This window comes from Musca vetustissima, unplaced genomic scaffold, assembly GCF_032173495.1.
Source record: "Musca vetustissima isolate MV318-11 ecotype Yass unplaced genomic scaffold, APGP_CSIRO_Mvet_v1 utg368239, whole genome shotgun sequence".
In the NCBI taxonomy this organism is placed as follows: Eukaryota; Metazoa; Arthropoda; class Insecta; order Diptera; family Muscidae; genus Musca; species Musca vetustissima.
The window spans coordinates 1-18,106 of NW_026875688.1; the positions used below are offsets into that span (position 1 = coordinate 1).

Here is an 18,106-nt window from a genome sequence, read left to right on the forward strand (position 1 = left end):
AGCTCACAAATCTTTAAGCAGATTTCAAACTACGTCAATAAGTTTCCCATCAAACATTTGGATTATTCTCAAGGTGACAAAGTTTTGAATCGATTGAATTATATACCTATGCAATTGTTTTGCGATTTCTTGTTGGCCCTAACCAAGCATACCAATTTGGAAAAACTCTCTATGTGCTCCTGGGAAGGATTGAAAAATTCTGAGTTGGAATATTTCCTGACAGTATTTGAATTTGTGGCCGATAAATCGTTCAGTTTGGATAATGAACAGACAGAGTGGTCTAAAATATTGAAGGAATTGTTTGATTCGGTCTTTAAAAGTCCTCTGCAAAAACTCACTTTCTTAATTGATTTCTATGTGTATGAAGAACATGCAACTGTTGCAGAATATCCGGTGTTACGCGTGAGAGCTTTCCAACTTGTCCAAAGTTTGTTGAAAAATAACAATAACCTGAAATTAGAAGCTCTACATATTTTCAAAATTACCATTGCTTTATTAAGTTCATCACAAGTTGTGCGTTCGGAAGCCCTGGCAACATTGAAAGTTTTACTGAATGAAACCTCTACAGTTGATTGGGAATTGGAATTCTTCGTGAAATCAGTTCTTGAACGTTCGGAAGAGATATCAATGGATTCAGAACAATATCCCTTGATTTTGTACGGCCTTTTGAAAGGCGGTGAAAATAAGCAGACAATTACAATGGGTTCCAAGATATTGAAAGGCATTTTAGCCATATTTGGCAAACACGAGTCTTTAGAACAAGCAGTGTTTGTTGAAAAACTCCTACGCATTATAGTTCACATCAGTGATGATACAGAAATTATTAAAAGCGTAGTGCCTTTGGCCTCAAGGGCTTTGCAGCTCTTTACATTGGATCAGTCATTGCAACATTTGAAGGAACCATATGCTTCAATTGTCCGCTTAGTCCTAGAACGCTTTAATACCTCATACATTGAAGATGTTTTGCTGAAAATTGTATGGTATTCCTCGATAGCGAAGATGGACTGAAAATCAGTTACCTGTGTTTTCTTGGAGTCTCTAGACGAATTTAGCTTCGAGAAAATGCCATCGAAATACAAAAACCAGTTCTTGTTATTGCTCATCAAGACTTTGGCTATCGCTGAGAACGATAGCATTTTCTTGGCAGCAAATAAACTGTTGAAAAAATGTACCGTTAACTGCGAACCGTTGCATGAAATCATTCATAATATGTACAAGGCTTGTTTGGATAGTAGCAAGTCGTCAACACCTCGTCGTGGCGCCAATAAACGTGAAACGATGCAATCACCAGTGTTGCATGTCAGTGGTCTCGAGTGGAAAAAGGGTGTGGTGTTAATGGAAATTTTGGAAAATAAAAAGAAACTAGAAAATTGTACCGTCTTAATACCGCCTCTTTTCGAATTGCTCAATTGTTGCTTGGCGGTGGAGGAGCAAACAACCGTCGAATATACCAAACAATTGGTATTGTCTGCATTGCTCAATTGCTGCCAAAAGGCAACAGAGGATAATGTTAATTTGCAGACTGCACTACCAAAGACATTCCGTGTGGACCAAATTGTACAGTGCCTTCGAGCTTCGCAAAATCCCCAAACCCATCACAATGCTTTGCTTTTGTTGTCCCATTGTGCCGCTCTATTTCCTCAACAGGTACTACACAATATAGTGGACATATTTACATTTATGGGTTCTTCGGTGGTGCGCCATGATGATGCCTTTAGTTTCCACATTATCAACGATATCATTGTATCCATTGTGCCCATATTGGTAAAGGACAAAACCGCTGTCATACCTGTGCTCAAAGTCTTCTCCGATATAATGCTCGACGTTCCCGAACACCGACGTTTGCCGTTGTACACCAAACTAATAAAGACCTTGGGATCCGTCGATCACCTTTGGATGTTTTTATGCGTGGTTTTCGAAGCGCATGTAATTGACGATGAAAAACAAAGAATGTTACAAAAGAAATCGGCAAAACCTTCAGTAGCATCGGCCGATCAAATGTCTAAGCGGATTGAAATTGTCCTCGAGCTAAGTAATACCTTTGCTCCCGACGAGATATTGGAAACCTGCATTCAGCTGATGAAATATACTGCAGAGTTACCCATGCAAAAGCAAGAAAAATCTGAAAGGAAATCACTTACTAACGCCGACAATCATGAGGCCAGTCTATTTGATGTGAATGCTCGCTCGGCCAAACAGCTAAGGCATTATAAATACGTTATTATGCAATTCCTTTCGGCTATCACATCTTCTGACGAGTTCCTAAAGAAAATAGCAAAGCTAACGGATGAAGAAATTTTGGAAATGAAATCCTACTATCAGAAACTTATTATACGCATACTCTCCTATGTACCCAATGTGACATCAGCCATTGAAAAGGCCGAGGAGGCATCGTTGCAAAAATTCTGGAAAGTTATACTTCATCATCTGCACGATGTTTTGGACAATTCAATATCTCTGCTATCGGCTGAAATGTTTTTAGTTGTCGTCAATGGCCTAATGCACCATCAACTGTTGTCCATACGTAAAAAGGTCATCGAACTTTTGATTAGTAAACTACAGCAAAGAGATGGCTTCTTTGATTATGTGGATTCCGAACACTTTGATAATCTGCTGCAACCGTTGTCGGAAATTATAAACGGTATTTTGGTGCGTGATGAGAGCGTTGACCCAGCCCATCAAAATGAATTGATCTTTTTGCAACAGACAGCTTTAATAGCAATTAAACTCTTATCGAAGACGTTCGCCATTAAACATATTCCTGAATTTAAGGAAATTTTGACAACACTCACGAAAATTACCCGACAGCGCACAGCCATTTCAAAAATTGTTCTGGCTACGGTGGTTTTGACGATGATTGAAATCTCTTCCAATTTGAAGGCACACTCTATAGCTCATTTACCCAAATTTATGCCTCAACTCATTGAAATATTGCAAGATCACGCGGAATTAGTTCGTCAACAGCCACCAGATAATATTTGTGTGGCCATTGTAACTGGTAAGTTGTGAAAGAAAACAAAATAGTTTTCTCGGATTTTTGTCTTTCCATGTTCAATTTATTATTATTCTAATATATCTCATTTTTAGGTATGCAAAAACTTTTTGAAACTCTACCATTGTTCCTGGGCCCCTATATTGTGGATATTATTACTGCACTCAGTTCAATCGGTACACGCATTAGAGCGCAGAATAATGAAAAGGATCAACGATCGAGCACAACCCTACAGAAAATTACAATAATTTGGTCAAAAATAGCAACTGATTTACCATTGCGTATTCTTGTGCCTTCTTGTGACAAGGCCTATGCCCGCTTAATGACAACCAAGAATTATGCTGATATAAGCGTACTTATGAAACTTCTGCATCAGGCCATTGCACATGCAGAAAATAAAGACCTGACGGCAGTGCATTCGGAATTAAGCACCATGTTTATGCAGGCTTTAGAATTCCGATTACTACTAAAGGATTCTAATGTAGATGGAGATGTTGTTAGCAAAACTGAAACTACAATCGTCGAGGCCTTTGTTGCTTGGGTATTGAAGCTATCGGAAAGTTCATTTAGGCCCTTGTACCACAAACTTTACAATTGGGCATTCCAGCATGACCAGCCTCAGAAGGAGACCATGTTAACCTATTTCTTACTCACACAAAAAATAGGCGAGTCATTGAAGTCATTGTTTGTACTTTTTGCCAGCGAATTTATCGAAGATGCTGCCCGTCTATTAGATGAATGTAATGCCCTCAAGACGGAAATACCAAGCAACGAGGAACCGCTAATAACTCAACTACTAAAGACCATACTGGCTACCCTGTACAATATTTTCTTATATGATAGCAAGGAATTTGTAAATGCCCAACGATTTGAATATCTTATGCCCGCAATTGTTGATCAATTGGAAAATCGTTTAGTTCTGGAAGATGAAAGTCTGCAAGCAGTGCTCGGACAATGTATAGCTCAACTTGCTGTTGATGTGTCAAGTGACGTTATGTGGAAACAACTAAATTATCAAGTTTTGCTTAAGACACGTACGACTGTTCCCGAAGTCCGTATATTTGCCTTTAATTGCTGCGTTGAGATTGCACGCAAATTGGGCGAAGATTTTACTCCATTGCTACCCGAAACAGTACCATTCATTTCAGAACTGTTTGAAGACGAAAATCCTCGAGTGGAGAAGAATACTAGAAAATCGGTACAAGAATTGGAGGTTATTTTAGGTGAATCTTTACAAAAATATTTGTAATTAATTTTTTTACAAAATCATTTTAAAACTGTTTAAATAAATCACAATTGAATATGTTATATACCGTATTTGTTATATTTTTAATAGATCACAAAATCATGGAAAATCACCAAAATATATAGTATTTTCATTATAGTCTCCACACTGTATATCTTCTTCACTATGTGATAATCTGGCAAATGGACTAAACTCCAAATGCAACGATTTGGAACATCCCCATTTTGTTGCTTCCTTGCACTCAATATCCAAATTGACTGTAAATTGATCTTTGGGCCATTTTGTTGGCCATTGAAACACTTGGCCATCAATACCAAGAAAGGATTGAAATAAAGTGCATATCTTCTTCGAGCCGTGCACTGTAATGGTGAACAGGGTGCGTGGTATACGTTTTCCAATGCTAGTATCATTGCCGAACACATAGAGTTCGCTGGGACATTCCCAGACTCGTCTATGGAATTAATGAAACAATATATTAAGTTAGACATGAAATAATTTTACAAATATAATATAAAGCTTATAAAAAAGTACATAAATCAATCGAAATGTTTGTCGTTGGGAAGCTTGAGGCATAAACATTGTTCTTACTTGTTATACGTCCAGCTTTATTTATGGCTACGGAAAAAATCGACTTCGACATTGATTTGGTATTCTGTAACATTTATGAGACGATGTCGACTGTTCATTAATAAAACAAAAAAAATCATATCTCTAAAATTGAAGTCAACTGTTTATTTTGATACTTATTTTTGTGCAAAAATGTGTTTGTATACATCACCGAAATGTGGCACAGGAAAATATAACTTGGTGCATGTGTTTGCAACATCCATAAGGAAACGAGATAGACCCATAGTTACTTTTTAGTATATATGTACATAGAATTACTTTTTTGTGCGAGGAGGTATTCCATCCTCTGACTCGATATGCAAAATTACAAGTGCTTCGGTTGGATAATGAAGCAGGATTTGTGGTATTTTGAAGGTTCTTGCTTCATTATCCAACCGAAGAACCTGTAATTTCGCATATCGATTGTTCAGAGAATGGAATACTTCCTCGCATATTACATGCGCCCAAGTTTCGCACTCGTCCTCATGAAAAGGTCCCACATCACCCGACATTGAATATTTTTATTTAAAAACAATTATCGGCTTTAAAAATTAATAAAAATTAAAAATCACCGATTGTAATTACAGCTAAACGTATATTTTTTGTTAAAGAAAACAAGAAACCACAGAACTTCATTATATTCGAGAAAAAACACCTTAAATGGGGGTATTCCAAAACGTGAACCCATATATTTTCGCATTCATTGTTATCCAAGAGTGCAATCATTGAAATTTATCACAACCAATCCACAACCTACCTTTAACTTACTAATCCTCATTATCCACACATACTGGTCCACATTACCCGCCAAGTTATTTTTATTCGCAATTTGGAGTTTTTTTGAAATATAATGCAATAACATGACCTGCATAATGCATAATGTTTGACCTGGAATATCTTTAGCCAACAAATCTACTATGTTGTGAAAACAATTTGTTTTTATTTTTACCGTTGTTCCTTCAGAAGATAGTGTGATTACAACAGACGGACGGAGGTCAAGGCTAGATCGTCTTAGAATTTTACTCTGATCAAGAATATATACTTTATAGGGTCGGAAATTAATATTTCGATGAGTTACAAACGGAATGAAAAAATTTATATGCCCTCCATACTATGGTGAAGGGTATACAAATGTTCAAACAATTCAGTCGTCAACTAAAACTATGACAAAGAACTCTTCGACATCGTCCTCGTCAAACTTTGTTTCCGAATACCAAAAATGTATCAATAGATATCTACAAATGTCGACAACGACATCGGGAATACCAATTTACAAATGACGACTCTACGACGTCGTTTTGTGTCGACGACGACATACGGAATAGAGGTGATTGATTTTAGCTCCATTTTTTTTTTTTTTTTTTTTGAACCAAATCCGTTTCATGTATTTTGGAGTCGATTTACAAATGTCCCTCTGGCTGGCTGGTGCGCACAATAACAGATTTTATTAATTTAAATCAAGTTACAAGATGGGGAATATCTCCAATCCTCTGTTACCTCCTGAAAATTAATTTGCTAATATCATGGGAAAAGTGGTCCATTCCCACTAGTATCTCCCCCGCAAAATTTTCAAAATTGTGCTGAAAATAAATTTTATAATATTGTGCAACCAGAGCATCCGATTTAAACCAAACTTTGTACAATCTAATAATTCAACCATGTTTGATGATAGAACTTATCGGATTTTATTAATTTAAATCCTGTTACAAGATGGGGAATATCTGTTCAATCCTCTGGTACCTCCTGAAAATTAATTTGCTAATATCATGGGAAAATTGGTCCATTCCCACTAGTACCTCCCCCGCAAAATGGTTAATCTTATATGAAGCGAGTAGAATATCTAAATTCTATCGAAACTTTGCACATCGTAATATTTTTACCTAGCTTAGGTCGACTCCCAAGATGTGGCCGATCGCCTCGTTCCTTCTTTAAGCTCACACAAAAATGATTTACATTCCCATCGTGTGCCTCCCCCACAATGTGACAAAAATTCTATGTCAATAGAGCTCTGAAATTTTGCACAGACATTTTTCAGGCAAATTTGCTGTAATTTGATACTTTGGGTTCATGGCATATTATCGTACTAAAAATTATTAATATTGACCCCAAGTTTCAGGGTAGCCCCATATAACGGTACCCCACACCTCTGTACTAAAAGTAATTTCAATACCACACTGTGGTACATGGTATTATGTCTTTGTGCATATGTTTGTAACAGGCAAAAGGAATCGAAATAGACCCATGGTTCCTTTTGAGAATATGCATAGAATTACTTCCTGAGTTGATTTACATATATCCGTATGTCCGCCCGTCCATGTATTTTTGTGAACAGTGTACAGGTCGCATTTATGATCCGATTTGGATGAAATTTGGCACAGTTCACTTATTTGGCCCAAGGACGAACCATATTAAAATTGGAGAAAATCGGTAAAGATTTAGATATAGCTCCCATATTAGATTCGTCCGATTTTATGTAAATGGTGCACCAAACTCCCAATATTTGTTCGATTGAGACAAAATTTTGGACAAAGTGCCGAATTATGTCCAGAATGATGTCTACGAAGTTTTGTTGAAATCGGTTCAGATTTAGATATAGCTCCCATATAAAATTTTGCATAGCGAATGCAATTGTAAAAAATTATGTGTAATAGGGTTTGTTGAAATCGGTTAAGATTTTGATATGGGTTTTATATATATTTTATTTCGATGTTATGTAGGGCCTATGTTTGTTCGATTTACACGAAAATTGGCAGAGAGTATTAAATTGAATATAGGGTGATAACAAAAAACAAATGGTGTATGCAATGGTTGCTCAATTAGGTTCATATGTTGATATATAGATCCCATATATATATTTTTTTCCTTTCATACAAATTATACACCAAAAAATCCAAGTCTGCCCGTTTGACGTGCAATTTTTTATTGATTTCAGAATGGTATGTGTATGAAGTTTTTTCAGTTAGTTCAAATATCTTTCTAGATAGCATATTTTATTTCGCCCGATTTTGTAGATATTAACATCTCTTGTATGTATCCAAAGTGGTGAAGGGTATCATATAGTCGGCCCCGTCCGACTTTTGAATTTTCCTTACTGGTTTTACATATTTCGAATGTCATCCTCATGGTGGAGGGTATAAAAAGTTCGGACGATAAACCAATAAACTAGTAAAACCAAAGATAAACCAATAAAAATATGTTCGTTACAGAAAAGATATAACCTTGCCATGATACTATTTTACCTTTATAGTTATACCCTTCACCACACTGTGGTACAGGGTATTATGTCTTTGTGCATATGTTTGTAACAGGCGAAAGGAAACGAGATAGACACATGGTTTCTTTTGAGAATATGCATAGAATCACTTTCTGAGTCGATTTATCCATGTCCGTCCGTCTGTAGATGTTAAATTGTAAACAAAGTACAGGTCGCATTTATGATCCGATTTGGATGAAATTTGGCACAAGTCACTTATTTGGCCTAGGGACGAACCCTATTGAAATTGGGAAAAATCGGTTCAGATTTAGATATAGCTCCCATATATATTTTCGTCCGATTTAAGGTAAATGGGGCACCAAAGTCCCTCTATATCTTTCGATTCGCATGAAATTTGGAATAGTGTACTGAATTAGGTGCAGAACGATGTGTGCCAAGTTTCGAGAAAATCGGTTCATATTTAGATATAGCTCCCATATATAGTTTCGTCCGATTTAAGGTAAATGGTGCACCAAAGTCCCTATATATCATTCGATTTGCACGAAATTTGGCATAGAGTAATGAATTAGGTGCAGAATGATGTTTAGAGAAAATCGGTTCAGATTTAGATATAGCTCCCATATATAGAAATTTGGCACAAGTCACTTATTTGGCCTAGGGACGAACCCTATTGAAATTGGGAAAAATCGGTTCAGATTTAGATATAGCTCCCATATATATTTTCGTCCGATTTAAGGTAAATGGGGCACCAAAGTCCCTCTATATCTTTCGATTCGCATGAAATTTGGAATAGTGTACTGAATTAGGTGCAGAACGATGTGTGCAGAAAATCGGTTCATATTTAGATATAGCTCCCATATATAGTTTCGTGATTTAAGGTAAATGGTGCACCAAAGTCCCTATATATCATTCGATTTGCACGAAATTTGGCATAGAGTAATGAATTAGGTGCAGAATGATGTTTAGAGAAAATCGGTTCAGATTTAGATATAGCTCCCATATATAGTTTCGTCCGATTTAAGGTAAATGGTGCACCAAAGTCCCTATATATCGTTCGATTTGCATGAAATTTGGCACAGCGCACTGAATTAAGTCTGGAATGATGTGTGCTATGTTTCGGAAAAATTGGTTCTGGTTTCGATATAGCTCCCACATATACATATATATTCGTCCGATTTTACATAAATTGTGCACCAACCTTCTAATGTTTGTCCGATTAACACGATTTTTTGCAAAACGTATCAAGTTGAGACTTGAATAAGGTTATTGCGTTTTGTTGAAATTGAAGTGGATGCTGTCATAGCTTCCATATGTATTTCGAATGAATGTCTGAATGAAATTAAAATTTTAACAGTGCGGCGACCGAATAGCGTGTATTAATTTTGCTATGAAATTAAATTTATCATAGGTTGCAGAAAGACTTGCGTATGTTCCTTGGAGGGGATACATATGTACAATATACCCAAAGTGGTGAAGGGTATCATATAGTCGGCCCAGTCCGACTTTACTGCTTTCCTTACTAGTTTTTTCATTGCAAAACTCATATTTTCCTTTGCGAATAATAACGAATCATGTTCACAAGCCAATTATTTCCATTGCTACTTACTTGAATGCTTTACCAGTTATGTTAGTTATTAGCATTTCGGTCAGTATAACTAACAGATGGCTTCGGCAAAATTCTTCTGGAGTTCTACGCTTTGAATTCCACAACATACCCAGCCAGGGACCTTCTAATTCGATAACAACTCGCCAGTGAAATGGTAACGTAGTTGATGATATAATGGTACATCTATCAAAAGCCTTAGTGTTGAAATGACCAAAATTGTTATTGTTAGTCCTAAAGAAACAACAAAAATGTCCCCATGAGTGTTGTAACTTACCTTGAAAAATCTCATCAACGTTAAAGAATACAAAAGCCTAGAGTATTGAGACATTGGGTCACCAATTTTCTCCTCAACCAAATTATAGAAATGCACTAAGAATTTACTAACAAGATTAACCTGGGGACAAAATGGATTTTTGTATGAGTTCCGCAGCATGGGTAAAATGCATCCACAAAAAATCGAATCAAATTCCGAATGCAAATACACTTCGGCTGCTTGCCGTATACTCTAAAATATAATAGAAAAAAAAAACATAGAATCAACTAGAAATACATACAATCAAAAAATTAATTGCATTCAAACCCTTAAAACGGCACTTGCGTAACTGTTGGGATCCGCAACAATTTCCTTGTTTAATGATTTTTCAAATTCATGCCTCACAAAGAGATCATCAATTTCTCGAAAACGCTTTGATGTCTCACGTATGCGATTGTGATGCCATATATTAACACATCCAATAATTTTCTCTAATATTTCAGGCGGTAGATCGAGTAAATTTCTTCCTTGTTTTTGCTCCTTAGATGTTTGTTTTATATCTAAACGGGGTTTTTTGCTTTTCAATTTAGACATTTTTCGTATAGCAAATATAAAAAAAATTAATAAAAATTTAATTGATTCAATTGTGTAATAATACTAATAAATATTCTGACATTTTTCACAATGGTATCACAAAGGAAGAAGTAAGGTATATTCAGTTGGTCCGAAATACATCATGTGAAAACCCTAAATATCCACCACCCATTGTTCGAAAGTTAATTATTCCAGAAAGACATGTGTATATGGATTTCTGGAAGCAGACATTTGCTATATATGTCCAAACATGTCTTGTTGCTGATATAGCAGCCCTATTGCTTTTACACAATGGACATAGGTGACAGACATTGGCCGATTGATACTCGGATCGACTCGGATTGTAGATCAGTAGTAGGGTAGTTACCATACAGACAAATTTATGTTACTCACATTTTATGAAAATATAAATTTGCAGTTATCGACAATCTTCGGTAGTACGTACTCAAGCTCCTCAAATTACCGATCTTTGGGGTGTAGGTGGACCAATATTGATAATTTGTTAGTTTAGATAATTTATATTGAATCGCTAATATAATATCTTAACTCTATTTCCGGGTTTTTTTATACCACACTGTGGTACAGGGAATTACGTCTTTGTGCATTTGTTTGTAACAGGCAAAAATAGTCGAGCTGGACCCATGGTTCCTTTTGAGAATATGCATAGAATCACTTTCTGAGTCGATTTATGCATGTCCGTCTGTCCGTCCGTCCATGTATTTTTGTTAACAAAGTACAGGTCGCATTTATGATCCGATTTGGATGAAATTTGGAACAGGTCACTTAATTGGCCCAAGGACGAACCCTATTGATATTGGGAAAAATCGGTTAAGATTTAGATAAAGCTCCCATATATATTTTCGTCCGATTTAAGGTAAATGGGGCACCAAAGTCCCTATATATCTTTCGATTTGCACGAAATTTGACACAACGTAATGAATAGGGCCCAGAATTATGTGTGTTAAGTATTCTGAAAATCGGTTCAAATTTAGATATAGCTATATATAAGTTAACCTCTACCATTCTCATTGAATTCGGTTCAGATTTTGATTTTTTAGGTAATTTTGTCCCATTGTAAGAAGCAACCCTATATCTGAACAAATGAAACATTTAGTATAGGTTGCAGAATTCGACGTCTGTTAGCATTCATCTGTTGAATATACCCAAAGTAGTGAAGGGTATCATATAGTCGGCCCCGCCCGACTTTACTACTTTCCTTACTGGGTTTTTCATAAAATCGATTTAAAATGGATTGTTTTACAATACTTTAAATACGTGGGTAAATTGGGTATAAAACCATTATCTGCCGAACCACTTGATGCATGCTACCAAAACGAATATTGGTATGGAAAATTAGGTCTCTGGTTACAAGTTTTGATATAGCCCCCATATAACCGTATCTCCCGATTTTAGGTACTTTTTTGCCTATTACATACATTTTAAAGTCAAATTGGCTGTAATTTGACACAGAGTGTTCTCTAGGGGTACCAAATATATAAGCAAACATTTATTGACGTAGGTCCACCATTTCTGGCAGCCCCCATACAAAGGTATTCCTATTTTAAGTATTTATCCAAACGCAGGCTGCCAACATTTGGTTCACATGTTTTTAATGTCAAAATTAATACTGGTATGGAAAATGGGGACACTGGGTCCAAAAATGCCTAATAAGTAAAAATTATCTTAAATCGGGAGGTACGGTTATATGGGGGCTGTACCAAAACATGGATCCAGATACCCCATTTTCCATACCAATATTCGTTTTGGTAGCATGCGTCAAGTGGTTCACCAGTCAATGAGTTTATACCCAATATTTGGGTAAATACTCAGAATGGGGTACCTTTATAGGGCGATTACCAGATAACGTGGATCTATCCATGCAAAATTGTAAAAAATTGCTAATATACAAAAATTATCTTAAAACGGGAGGTACGATTATATGGAGGCTAGATCATAATTAATTTAGTAGTAAAGTCGTAAAGTCGGACGGGGCCGACTATATGATACCCTTCACCGCTTTGGGTATATTCAACAGATTAATCCTAACAGACATCACATTTTTGAAGGACCAGTAAAATGAAATTGAATCCATAAACATGTTATTCTGCAACCTATACTAAATTTCTCATTTGGTCAGATATAGAGTTGATTTTTACAATGGGACAACATTATGTAAGCTACTTTAAAGCAAATATCAATCCGGGTGTCTGATTGGATAAACATGAGTAGTGCAATATTGCCAATTTTTTAATATTCCATTTTCAAAAAATCAGCTTTTTTGTTTTTGTGGCACATCAATGATTTTTGGTACACATATAGAGAAAAATGTCCTGACTCCGAAACCGTTCGCTATCAAATTTTTGGTTGATGCGCGCAAAAGTTATCGCATAAGAAAAAAATCTTAAAATTACGCCGTTTATTATATTGACCAAAAACGTTGATATATATCTTCTTCCGTAAAATAAGAATATATTATAATAATCGCGAAAAAGTTGTACATCTTCGCGAAATATGAGAAAAATAATGAAAATATAGGAGATTACGTAAATATTTTCATTATATTAATGACATACACACACCTAAAAATTAATTTAAAAATATCTACATAATCTAAACACCATGATGAATCAAATGATATCAAAATCACACAAGCCTGTGTAGCGGTTTGTAAATCACAGCGACCACAAAACAAGATATTGAGGAAAAATATTTGTTTTTGGTTCGAAAAAATATGTCATCATATTTATTTTTTTAATTTTATACAAGAAATTTCTGAAAAAAATGTTGGAGTTATTCTGCTATTTTACCCGAATTTCGCCGAAAAATTGACATATATAATAATAATCACTTTTTGTGTATAAGTATACGCCTTGCAAAATATATATATATTTTGCGAAATTTCATTTGACGGCTAAGATGTGCCACAAGTTGCATTGAAGTACCCAAAAAATCGTAAAACGCGAATAATTTCCGAAAACTCCATATGCCATTAACGCGCATCCGATTTCGGTGTGCACCCTAAAAAAATACATCGATCTATACCAATTTCAATGTGGTCCATTAAGAACCATGGATGTGCCAACTTACACCATTTTTGAGTTAAATTGCGTCTAAATCGCGTAATTCTCAAAATCATTTGATGCGCATGCGGTTTTCAGGAAGTACTGAAGTTTATCTTCCAATCCATATATATTTTGCGAAATTTTTTTTGACGGCTAAGATGTGCCGCACGTTACATTGAAGTACCCAAAAAATCGTAAAACGCGAATAATTTCCGAAAACTCCATATGCCATTAACGCGCATCCGATTTCGGTGTGCACCCTAAAAAAATACATCGATCTATACCGATTTCAATGTGGTCCATTAAGAACCATGGATGTGTCAGCACAATCTATTTTTGAGATAAATTGCGTACATCTCTCTTTCGGCTGAAGTTTTTAAAGTTCTCTTTTCGAAAAAGATCAAAATCCGTATGAGGTCATTTATTGAAGCAGAAATGATACAGAAAACGCAAATAAATCCGCGATATTTTCAAAAAAAAATTTTGCCAAATTTCGTGTTTTTGGAAGGCCAGTTCCCGCCGTTCCAGTAGATGGATTTTCACGAAGAAGATTTTATATCATCCGAAATGTAAAAAACCTTATCGATCGCGGGTACCCATATCATTCGGTTGACAGATCTAAAAAATTCGCACCTTCTGATGAGTATTACTCTGAAGCTGTGCATACTACATACACAAAATACATATCAAATTACGCAGATTCGCGACTACAATAATCTTATAATCGATTTTTAGAAATTCCTGTTTGCGCATTAAAGCTAGAAGTAAAATTGAAAAAAACATTAAAAATCGAGCTTCAAAATGTCAGCATCATTTAAAGGTAGATGCAGTTAACATTTTGAAAAAATGATACATAAGGGGCGTAGTCCCCATTTTGTTGGCTTCTAGTTTTACTTTAACACGAAGATCGTGAAATGAGTGGAATAATCACAAATCGATAGAGAACATAAAAAAACTGGTTCGCCTCAACCTGTTTTTACACATTTTTTTACATTAAAGTAGACACACCTTCCACCAAAAAAAAGTTTGGAGGTCAATATCATGAACAGTTTGCAACGATCTGTCGTTAACCCAAAACTATTCACTTTTTTTCATATACTTAAGTAGTTCCCGAGTTATAAAGGGGCGAACCTCCGCTTCAGCTATGTTAAAAAATTGGCAATATTGCCCATATATTTTCGCCCGATTTTAGGTAATTTTGATACCCTTCACCACTTTGGGTATATTCAACAGATGAATCCTAACAGACATCACATTTTTGAAGGACCAGTAAAATGAAATTGGATCCATAAACATGTCATTCTGCAACCTGTACTAAATTTATCATTTGGTCAGATATAGAGTTGATTTTTACAATGGGACAAAATTATGTAAGCTACTTTAAAGCATATATCAATCCGGGTGTCCGATTGAATAAACATGAGTAGCCTGGTGCACGATTTACTAATATATATATATATACTTAAAATCGGACGAAACTATATATAGGAGCTACATCTAAATTTGAACCGATTCCTTCAAAATTTAGCACAAATGGCTGACACCATTCTAGGCTCAATTCAGTACGGTATACCAAATTTCGTGCAAATCGAACGATATGTAAGGACTTTGATACCCAATTTACATTAAATCGGAATATATATGGGAGCTATTTATAAATCTGAACCGGTTTTTCCCAATTTCAATGAGCTGCGCCAAATTTCATCCAAGTTGGATCATTAATGCGATCTGTACTTTGTTTACAATTTAACGTGGACAGACGGACGGACATGCATAAATCGACTCAGAAAGTGATTATATTCATATTCTCAAAAGGAACCATGGGCCTATCTCGATTAATTTTGCCTGTTACAAACATATGCACAAACACATAATACCCTGTACCACAGTGTGATGAAGGGTATAAAAACATAATCACCTAAATACAGGGACGTAAGCAATAGTGACGAGAAGTTCCACAAAATGTACATGGAAACAAATATTATTGCGGACAAATTTTGGTAGAAGTTTCAGTGCTAAGAAGGGTTGGTACGCAAAAATATAGGTCACATGTAATTGGTTCGTACTCCGAATATTTTTTTAAACTAGATTATTTGTCCAATATTTGGACAAACTAATTGGAAATATGACAATCGGAAAAAAATTACTTTTTTCATTTCGCACTAGCGGGCCACCCGAAATCAAATCGTGTGTACATCCCTGCTAAAAATATAAGTTGTCGTATACACCCCCTTTAATTATTTAATTTTATGTTGCATTATTTATTGTTTTATACATTTATTTACATTTAGCATTTAAATTAACATTTAACTTAACATATAATATAACAACAATGCAAGACAAGGACATGTTCTGGAATGAATTCACTGGAATTAATTTCAAAAATGTATTCAGGATAGGTAGCTAAGAACGAAATTGCCATGGCAATGATGGTGCTAAGCTAACGCTTACACGTAAAAGACAAAAACATAGTAGTACAGCAATATAGACGGGACAACTTATTTGTTGTAGGAAGATAATGTGAACGGAGGAATGTGGGTATTGGTCTGCGTATTATCGGCCGTTTCCTTATCCTCGGGAATTTCGGGATCTTCACGTTCTTCTTCTTCGTCAATGATACTGATGTCACGAATAGAAGGACGATGACTGCGACGCCAACCTAGAAGAGAAATGGTGATTAGAACTGATTGTGTGGAGAAAGTTGCCGGTAAACGTACCTTCTGTTACTTGTGGTTGTCTAGTTTTCGTTAAAAGTTTAGTGCCCGAGACTGAGATTAAAATAGCACCCAAGGGAGCAGTCAGTACAATTGAAAGTACGGCAATTGTTTGTACTACATAGGCATAGTGCTTCTCGTCCTCGCTGGAAGATGCATTTAAATGTTTAAGAGCCACTGGACCCAATGCAGCTTGAACGGTGGCCTTAGACATCCAGGAGAGGGCTACAAAGAATTTTTCCTTGATATTAAGGCGATCTCCAAAAGCAATGCCAGCTGTACACAGAATACGTATAACAGCGGCACCGATAATACAGCCGACACCAACAGATACAATGTCCGAATCGAGTTCGTTGATCTAGATTAAAGAGATCGTTGTTAATTATTTGAATTGAATTTGATATAAATGTCTAGACCTACTTTGACAGTGGCACCAGTAATGCCAAATAGAATCGGTTCGAAAATCATCCAAAAGATTTCGAATGCTGTGGCAACGGGATTGTCCTCGACCTCCCAGCCTTGTTTACACCAGAACAAATTGGAAACGAAAGCAGCAAACACAGCAGCCAATGGACCAGCTCCTTCGTACCCGATTTCTTCACTGCCATAAATTGCTACCAATCCACCGGCAAACAACATAATGGTACGCATGGGCACAACGTAGGGATCTCCTTTTTCGGGGAAGAATCTGGCAATGTAACCCCAGATGACACCAAAGGCAAGACCGCCAATAATACAGACAGGAGCCTGAGAAATTTGATAGCCAAGACCACGATCCGAAAACATAACACTACTGATGATACCAAAAACGGCCACAGACAAGGCATCATCAATACCAGCTACAGCAATAATCAAAGTGGGAATGCCTTTGGCTACACCATAACCCTTAGTACGTAAACGGAAGAGGCAAGGCACAACTACGGCAGGAGAAACGGCGGCAATAATCGAACCCAAAAGGAAAGCCCAAACCCAGGGTAGATCCAAGAAGAAGTGGCTGGTCAAACCGATGACAACGCATTCAACAATCCAAGGGATGATGCCCAATTTCAGAATAGTCTTGTAGACTTTTTTGAAAGCCTCAGGTTCCATTTCGAGACCAGCTCGAATTAAAATAATGGTTAAAGCAAATTTACGCAAGTGAGCGGTGACTTTGGAGAAATCGCCTTCCAAATTGGTCCAGCCAACATTCTGGGGAACAAATAAAAAGGAATGTATGCTTATTAAATAAATCCATTTTTCAGTGTTTCCTTGAAGTACCCACCTGGAAGAGTATGCCCACCAACAACATACCAATAAGACGCGGTAACGTTGTCAATGATATTAAATAGCCACCGAAATTTGCAGCAACAGCCAGTACCACCAAACTAAATAGCTGACCACCAGGGGCAGCTGAATCGCCTATAATGACATAGGCTGTTATCCATAACAGTACACCGATCAATATTAGCACGACTATCCGGGCAAATTGTCGGAATGATGGACACAATGGATAGGGGAATAGTTTTTGCCAATGTGGTGGCTCCCATGATGGTGTTGTTTCCTCACCGCGACACTTCAGACAGAATGTATAGAGCCAAGACTCTTCAACGTTGCTGCTATAATTGGACTGGGATTGCTGCTGTTGATGTTGAGCAATTTTGGCATTCAGCGTATCCAGCGCTGAACTTCTATAGGGTCGATTGTCTAAAAAAATAAGAATATACATATATTTTTTAACATATAATATAATAAATAGAAACAATAATTGAAGAGTTGACTTAAAAAGATTTCAGAAATTAGAAAATGGAATATACCGGTTTATTTTTTAGGGTAACCTCAA

At 36.3% G+C, this 18,106-nt stretch overlaps 3 protein-coding genes across 3 annotated transcripts; 1 reads left to right on the forward strand and 2 right to left on the reverse strand.

Annotated features, from left to right (window-relative positions):
• Positions 1–73: 73 nt before the first annotated feature.
• On the forward strand, positions 74–4,251 carry LOC133338205 (HEAT repeat-containing protein 1 homolog; the record flags this gene model as incomplete). The annotated part of the gene is given in 2 exon segments (XM_061546389.1): positions 74–2,998; positions 3,088–4,251. Coding segments are annotated over 2 exon segments (4,079 nt in total), but the record flags the coding sequence as incomplete, so codon positions are not given.
• An 86-nt stretch (positions 4,252–4,337) lies between these two features.
• On the reverse strand, positions 4,338–10,511 carry LOC133338206 (uncharacterized). Its single transcript, XM_061546390.1, has 4 exons — positions 10,245–10,511; positions 9,939–10,169; positions 9,665–9,858; positions 4,338–4,689 (listed from the first exon to the last, which is right to left on the reverse strand). The coding sequence occupies exons 1-4, from the start codon at positions 10,509–10,511 to the stop codon at positions 4,338–4,340; spliced, it is 1,044 nt and encodes a 347-aa protein (XP_061402374.1).
• Positions 10,512–16,066: 5,555 nt separating this feature from the next.
• On the reverse strand, positions 16,067–17,970 carry LOC133338208 (sodium/hydrogen exchanger 9B2-like; the record flags this gene model as incomplete). Its single annotated transcript, XM_061546391.1, has 4 exons — positions 16,067–16,232; positions 16,291–16,645; positions 16,708–17,475; positions 17,549–17,970. Coding segments are annotated over 4 exons (1,706 nt in total), but the record flags the coding sequence as incomplete, so codon positions are not given.
• Positions 17,971–18,106: the final 136 nt, after the last annotated feature.

Coding starts and splice junctions, on each gene's coding strand:
- LOC133338206 (XM_061546390.1), bottom strand. CDS start 10,511: ATGTCTAAATTGAAAAGCAAAAAACCCCGTTTAGATATAAAACAAACA. Junction 10,170..10,244: donor ACGCAAGTGCCGTTTTAAGG/GTTTGAATGCAA, acceptor ATTATATTTTAG/AGTATACGGCAAGCAGCCGA. Junction 4,690..9,664: donor ATAACTGGTAAAGCATTCAA/GTAAGTAGCAAT, acceptor TTAATTCCATAG/ACGAGTCTGGGAATGTCCCA.